The 8,057-nt window shown below is 41.6% G+C and overlaps 1 protein-coding gene across 1 annotated transcript; it reads left to right on the top strand.

Annotated features, from left to right (window-relative positions):
- Positions 1-1,600: 1,600 nt before the first annotated feature.
- Positions 1,601-2,103, top strand: LOC127557160 (60S ribosomal protein L11-like). Its single transcript, XM_051990591.1, is given in 2 exon segments — positions 1,601-1,841; positions 1,844-2,103. Coding segments are annotated over 2 exon segments (501 nt in total).
- Positions 2,104-8,057: the final 5,954 nt, after the last annotated feature.

Raw genomic sequence — 8,057 nt, forward strand, 5'->3', positions numbered from 1 at the left:
AAGATTCTTACCCAAAATGACTACTCAGAGATCACTCAAAATAGAAAGCAGAAAGGTTGTTTATTAAACCTCTGGAGGATGAGCCCTTCTATCACGAGATAAAGGAAAGAGAAAGTTCATGGTAGGAGGGCTAAAGAAGTAGTAAAGATACACAGCTTGTATACAAGAGATTATATCACAAGTAAGAGAGCATTGAGAAGGGGGGGGAGAGGGAGGAGGAAGGCATCTAATTGGTTGTTGCTATCCAGAGAGATTGAATGGAAGTTTTCTGTTTCTGTTTCCCAAAATCACCTGATTTCTAGGAAACAGAAAATCAGGCCTTCAGACTTAGCTGGCCAAAGCTCAAGTAAATATGGGCCTGCACATATTATAAGGTCATAGAGGAAACAGAAATAATGAAAAGAAAATACAGAAAAAGAATTCACATATTCCTGTAAGTTCTTCACTCTATCTCTCTGTTCCACAGTTTCATTGTAAACTTCTTGAGGGACCATATAATTCTATCACATCCCCCTCAAAGTGATCACCATTCAAATACCTGTCAAATTAAATTTCTAATTTTAAGCAAGCCTAGGGGATCCAAAGCTTTATCTGATATCTGTCTTAAAGATCTCAGAAGTGTTAGGGCCATTTTGTGTCATTCTATTTACTCCCCAGCCTCTGTTCTTTGGACCCAAGTAGGGATTTTCTCAGGAGGGTTGGAAGCCAAAAGCACTGGGAATTCTCTCTTCCCCAAAGCTAATCAGAGCTCCATGTGTACACTTATGCTGGTCCGGTCATGCCGCTACCTGAACAACACTACCTCCTCTGCCAACGAGAGTAAAGAAGAATAAAACTCACTGTCTGATTCTCTTTTCCCTTCAGGGAAAGCACAAAGCAGTTGAAAACAATAAGAGCAGCCCAGTGTAAAAGGGTAGACTTCTGTCTTTGTAGTCCTTGGTTTCTGTGCTGAGACTTCCTGCAGAGATATTCGTCAGCCTTGCAGATAAATACAAAAAGAGAGAGAGAGAGAGAGACCAGCTTAAAACATTTTTATAAGCTTCTTCTCCCCAAGCTGTATGCATTAAATAAATCAAATTAGCATCCTGAACCTCTATCTCTAGTCTAACATCCTTTGTTACTGGCCCTCCCTCTCCACCTCCCCTCATGCATAAGGAGACAAGTGGTTTTCTTCAAGGCCCACTATAATCCTGATTTATAAACATGAAAGGTAAGGGATCCAACTTTGAGGCTCATATCTTGCTGAATCTCATCAGCTTCCTAGGAAATCCCATTCTAGTCCCATCTCAGACTTCGCAACTTGGAAAACCATACCTTTGGCTCCATGGCTTTCTCTGTTCGTATCTCTCTAAACTTTCTATGTTCAATGACGTCTCCAAGTGAAGCACTAAGTCTCCTGAATTCATAAAAAATGTAATGGGAGTTATTGGATTGAATAAGTTCTCTTTTTCTATGTCTCTGTCTCTGTCTTTCTCTCTCTCATACACACACACACACACACACACACACACACACACACACACACACCCCTATACACACAAAATCAGAGACTGGAAAAGACCTTAAAAATCAATGAGTTAATCATTTCAGTTTCTCCACCATGGAGCAAGATCAGCGTGAAAAGGAAAACCCATGCAAGAACTGCCTCAACATCTGTGTTGGGGAGAATGGGGACCAGCTGATCTGGGTATCCAAAGTGTTAGAGCAGCTTACAGGTCAAACTCCAATGTTCTCCAAAGCTTCCTATACTGTTAGGTCTTTCAGAATCAAGAGAAACAAGAAGATCCCGGTTCACTGTACAGCCCATGGGACCAAAGCTGAAGAGATTCTGGAGAAGGGGCTGTAAATGTGAAAATATGAGTTAATGACTTTTCAGATACTGGCAATTTTGGCTTTGGGATCCAAGAGCATATCGATCTGGGAATTAAATATGACCCAAGCATCAGTATTTATGTCTTGAATTTCTATGCGGTGCTGGGCAGGCCAGGTTTTAGCATTGCAGAGAAGAAGTGTAAGACAGGTTGCATTGAGGCCAAACACAGAATTGGCAAAGAGGAAGCCATGCACTGGTTCCAGCTGGTGCAACAGCATCATCCTGTCTGACAAATAAAGTCCTGTTTTCTATTAAAAGGTCAAAAAAAAAAAAAAAAAAAAAAGAATGAGTCCAATCCTTGATTTTTCCAAATGAGGAAACAATTCCAGAGAGCTAAACTGTTAACACAAGTTTTAAAAAAAGGCAGAATCAGGATTTGAATCCAGGTTGTTTCCATCTAAATCCAACATTCTTCTGTTGAAATATATTTCCTACCTTGATTCGTGAGCCTGGTTAGTATCTTGGATCCAGAGATACCTTCTTCCCCTTTTCTCCAATGGTACCATTTGTCAGTCTGATTCTACAATCTGCTCTTTATTTTTCTATTCTTGCCAATACACACCAGATTACAGAAGCACATTTTCAGGGTAATTTTATGAGGCTAAAACCAATAAGAAAATTAAAAAACAATACACTAATGTAAGATAATTAGAAGTATGAATAAAGTATTTCATCCCAGAATAAGAAAGACTAGAAGTTCATAAATTGTTCTGTCTCACTACAATTCCACAAGTCTAGTTTGGTCTATGATCTGTAGGATAGGAGGTCCAATACAAACACATCTGCCTCCCTCATGTCTCCTAAAAAGAATATTTTAGATCAAAGTAAGAGCCAGTAGATCAATTTATTCAATGACCAAATAAAAGAAAGGAAAATCACATCAACAGATTTCAAGGCTCTCATTAATGAAGTGACTGACCAATCACAGACCAAAGAGAACTGACTGCATAACATGCAAAAATTTTTTCCCAAAATCTTTGAAAAGAGATGGTAAACTACAAATGCTGAATGAAGCACAAATATTCATAGTCAAGTGTGTATTTATTTCAAGAAGAGGTTCTGTTTGGTGGGGTGGGGGAAGGATAGTTTATAGAAAGTAACAATGATTTAAAAAACCCCACCATATCAATAAAGCATTATAAATAGAGATAATGGCACTTTGGAATAATTCCAAACCAAATCCAACTGGACTAACTGGATATATCATTCATTCATACCTTCCCTTCTTGCTTTATTTTTAGATAATTATGAGGGTCCTTTTCCAAACTACAGTTAAAATAATCAACCATTTACCAAGCATTTATTAAGCACCTAGTATGTTCCAGGTATTATGCTGGCTTGCCCTCAAAGAGTTTATATTCCACTGGGGTTCTGTCAAAGAGATACAAAATAGATAGTGTCTCCATTGTTTACTACAGTGTCTGACACATAGTAAATTAGTGCTTAATAAAGTTTTGTCGATTTGAACTACTTTTTAAAAAGTTATATAATTCAACCAAACACAATCATGTCTAAAATTCACAAAAAAAACCCAGTTCTTTTCCTTTACAAAGACAATCATCCCCTATTCAAGTAACCTGCAATTTTCATCTCACCCTTTAATAAGCTACCCACAAAAGTTAGATGGTCTTTTTTGGTCATTCTACACCTGGACTGGTAATGCGAGGGAAGTAAAACATTTGTTACTGTTCATATCCAGTTGTAGTTAGGTGGTAAAGGAAACATTTTCAACACCAGATTAATTATAAGTTTATAGGATCATTTGACAACTGGGGGGGGGGGGTGAGGGTGGAGAGTAGGATGCCAGAAACTTCTAAAGCTAACCAGCAACAGATCTTCTCTTTATAAGCACAAATTTAAGGTGGAAAAAAATTTTAGATTTAGCTCTGAAACATAGCTCTAATTCAAGCAGCAATGTGCATTAAGTGTTGCCATACAAGAAATAACTGCTTCAGTTATTCCCCAAACAATAGAAAATACATGAAAATATTGCAAAGAAAAATGTCTTTTTGGAGGGGTAAACTAAAAGTTTTTTTTTAATCAAATCTTCTGAAAGAGACAGAAATAAAGAATGAGAGAGGGAGAAAGAGAGAAGAGAGAAAGAGAAGAAACACACAGAGAGACAGACAGAGATACAGAGAAAGAGACAGAGGATAAATTGGAGATTACAAAGAGAAGACACTAAGAAGAATGAGGCTGGATAAACAAATCTGAGAATGTTGTCACTTCATATATTACATAGGATATCAGGACAACATGATCACTATGATAGACTTGGTTCCTCCCAGCAATTCAGTGATCCAAGGCAATTCTAATAAACTTTGAGTGGAATATGCCATCCAAATCCAGAGAGAGAACTGAATATGGATCAATACATAATGTTTTCATCTTTTTTTTTTCTTTCTCATGGTTTTTCCTTTATGTTCTGAATTTTCTCTCCCAACACGACTCATATGGAAATATGTAAAAAATGAATGTTCATATATAACCTAAAAATAAATAAATAAAATTTTTTATAAAGACTATATGATCACAGGGCTACTAAGCCTAGCACAATGGATAGAGAACTGACCTTGGAGTCAGGAGGACCTGAATATAAATCTGATCTCAGACATATTGTATAACTCTGGGCAAGTCATCTAACACTTGACTGAATAAAAAACACAAAACTATATGATCTTAATACACACACACACACATATACACATACACACTCCCATGATTTAGTAACAGGTTAGTCAGTCATTAAACGTAAGTCAAGTACTTACTTATGCACCAGATACTGTACCAAACATTGGAGATACAAATCAGAAAAAGAAAAACTGTCCCTAATCCCAAGCTTACATTCTAGTGGGGAAGGCAACACAAATGGGAAGATGAAAAGCTGCGGAAAGAGGGATAGTACCTGACCTAGAGGGACACCAAAGTCTAATGGCGAGTATCCCGATGAAAAACAAAGTAATCACTACTCGGAGTTCCCTCATTAAATGGAGGCCCTGGGGAAGCTCCTGCCCTCCAATCAAAGGAGATACTGCTAACACATTGAAGGCCAAGACAGATTCAAAATCATGGCTTAAAGGGCTTCTTATAGATAGCATAGAATAGTAGCAAAAAAATTGAAATTAGAGGATCTGGGTTCAGATCCGAACTTTACTCCTTACTTCCTGAATGATTTTGAAAAAGTCATCTGGTATTCTTTGGACCTCAGTTTCTTCAACTGCACAATGAAGGAAATGGATTAGATGATATTTTTTAAGATCAAAGATTTGAAGATGTTTATTTATATAGCACATTAAAGTTTTCAAAATGCTTTGCATATTTGATTTTTTTTCTTTCTGCTGTTTTTCTTTTTATTAGAGCTTTTTATTTACAAAACATATGCATGGGTAATTTTTCAACATTGACCCTGGCAAAACCTTCTGTTCCAAATTTTCCCCTCCTTCCCCCAACCCCCTTCCCTAGATGGGGAGGTATTCCAATACATGTTAAAATATATGTTATGGATTAGATGATCTTAAGATCTTTGCTGGCTCTTTGATTCTGACTTGCATTTTTAAAATCAGTCTGCATTAAAAACAAAAACAAAAATACCATTCAGCCTTTACTGCCACACAACCAGTTGACACTTTTTTACACGGAGATGGGTATGTTAGGCACGGAGAAATGCAAACCGTTTTACCCAATAACCGTTTTGGATAATGCTTTCAAAAGTACAGATATTTTACCTAACTCTGAAGAGAGATCTCTAACACAATCTTAATCACCAGTAAAGAGCGTAGAGATGAAATGTAGCTAAGGCCACGTGGAATCCACTGTATATGCTCCAGCAAGTTGAAACTGTACTAGCTTTCGCTATTCTTAGAGGAAGGGGTGGAAAGAAAGGCATTTCTAAAATAACAGCTTTCTGGTCCCACAGAGACCTTTAAAAATTAACTGGGAGGTTTGTTAAGGGGGAATCCTCATTTAGAGTAGGTAACCAACATAATGCATTAAAGGCCACCATCTGCCACCGGTTTTTTGCTGCCACCAATGATAGTCGGTATTTACTAAGTGGTCTGCAATTTCTGTAGTGCCAAACCACCCCCAACTCTACCGGTTACTGTAGTTATAGCCTATGTATTTACTTCCCAGGCTGGCTTGCATGAAAATGGCCCAATACTGTTCAGCACCACGAAGAATTTCCTTTTACTCTCAGAATCAGGTCAGCCCAAAGGAATGGAAAATATTTATGGGTGAGCCTTCTCTGTAGGCGGCTGCCACGGTGTGTGTGGGCACTGCCCAGCTTTTGCCTTCAGGAAACTACTGAATCTGCCTGAGTTTCCACCGTACCCTCCCATACCTACTATTACCCCTACCTCCTCAAATAAAAAGACTCCAACACACAAGGGAAACTCTATTGCAGCTGTGCTTCGTTTGAGTTGAGTGACGGTGCCTAAGAAAGCAGGAGCCGGTTTGGCCGCGGGTCAGCGCTATTCGCTACTATTCTTTGCTCGGGAAAGGAAGAAGGGGAAGAAGAGGACGCCTGGGCCCGAGAGACTCTTGGTCTCCGCAGGACTTGTTTGTGCTCGGAAACTGGCGGCTCGGGCGGAAGCTTAGGTGGGGGCGGGTCACGTGCAGCAGTGGCTGCAGACTGTGCGGCTGCGGTTGGCTACAGCCTGGGCTCAGAAGTAGAAATTAACTGGCCCGGATCCTTTTGGTAGCGGAGCCCAGATCTGAGTAGACCGGCGTTCGGTGGAAGTCTCCTACCCCGCCCCGAGTTGCTCGAGGGGAAGAAAGGAGGCGTGGAAATGAGTGAAGGAAAAAAAAAGATTAGGCTGGAGAACTGAAACGCTCGGGGTCTCCTCTCTTTCCCTAGAGGACGGCTTGTAAAAAAGGAAATGTTTTTCTTAAAACAGCCTCAGGTGCTCAAAAGATTAGGAGCAAGCGAGTGGCGGGAGAGGTTTTCTCCCTCTGTTTTTCCGCAGTGCCTGGGACTGTGTGGAGAAGGTTAGATGGGGTGGGGTTGGAGGTAATAAACGAAGCTCTGCAGGTTTGGGGAAAGGTTTGAGGGTGACCCTAAGAGTTGCGATAGCTAACGGATATTCGTTCCCTCCCTCACTCCCACCTCCTTTTCCTTCTTTTAAATCTCTAAATACTAAATTCCTCAATCCCTCCTTGCAAGTCCCTGGGGCGCCCCATTATACGCAGTGAAGGATGCACACCCCTCCCGGCGGGCGGCCGTGCTCCCCGCTGCGCTCCAGCTGCCTCTCTGGGCTCTGGGTTGCCACAGGGGAGGTTGAGAGTCCCCAGCTGCGGCGACTGTTTCCCGGCCAGCGGGTAGAGTTGTGGTTGCCAGCCTCCTGTCCTTCCTCTAGGGAAGGTACAGATGACAATCGCTGCTGCCCGCTAAGGGGCTCCTTTCCCCTGTCGTGAGGGTGACAACAGACAGACAGCATACTCCCTTCCTTGCCCTCCACCCTAATGCAGCCGACGCCGTTGAGTGCAAAGCACACTAAGCTTCAGGCTCGGGCTCGCTACCGCCTCCGCGAATGATCTAGCGAGCGAGAATGCCAGCAATTCCTCCTCCCTCTGCCTGGTGTGGGAGTCTAGTCGGGAGGGGCCGCGGAGGGAAAGAGGGAATACGGGAAAACCGTCTGCTGCTTCTCGGCACGAGGGAGCTGGGATATGCCGAGACTTACAATCCAGTGTTGTGGGATTTTTTTTTTTTTTTCTTTCGTGCGGGATGCCTTTGTGAAGGGAGGGGAGGTTACAGTCGATGTGTAAAGCTGGGATGAACGCTCTCGCTTTCTCTTTCGAGGTTTGGTAACCTCCGTACCCACCTAGTGAATCTCTTTCCAAACTAGGGTTGGGGGGCGAGTGTTATGCACTTAGCAGGTTGGGGAAGAAAGGGGAGTATTTCTCCAATAACCGCGGAAGGTCCCCGGCAGTGTGAAGCCACCAACCTATGAATAGGATAAGAAAGGAAAGGAGAAAGAAACCTTTGCTTCTTCCAAGTCGGCTGTTTGAGGACTAAGCGGACGCGTTCCCTACAGAAATGTACACATATACTTTATTTTGCCTCACAGTTTGGGGCTCCAGGATAATAACCAACCACTCAAACTTTTCCTTCCCCAGAGTGGGGTTCTGCACGCGAAAGTCTCCTCCGGATGAATAGGAGGGCGAGAAACACTGTCCTTTAGGCTAG

Source organism: Antechinus flavipes, chromosome 3 (assembly GCF_016432865.1).
Source record: "Antechinus flavipes isolate AdamAnt ecotype Samford, QLD, Australia chromosome 3, AdamAnt_v2, whole genome shotgun sequence".
In the NCBI taxonomy this organism is placed as follows: Eukaryota; Metazoa; Chordata; class Mammalia; order Dasyuromorphia; family Dasyuridae; genus Antechinus; species Antechinus flavipes.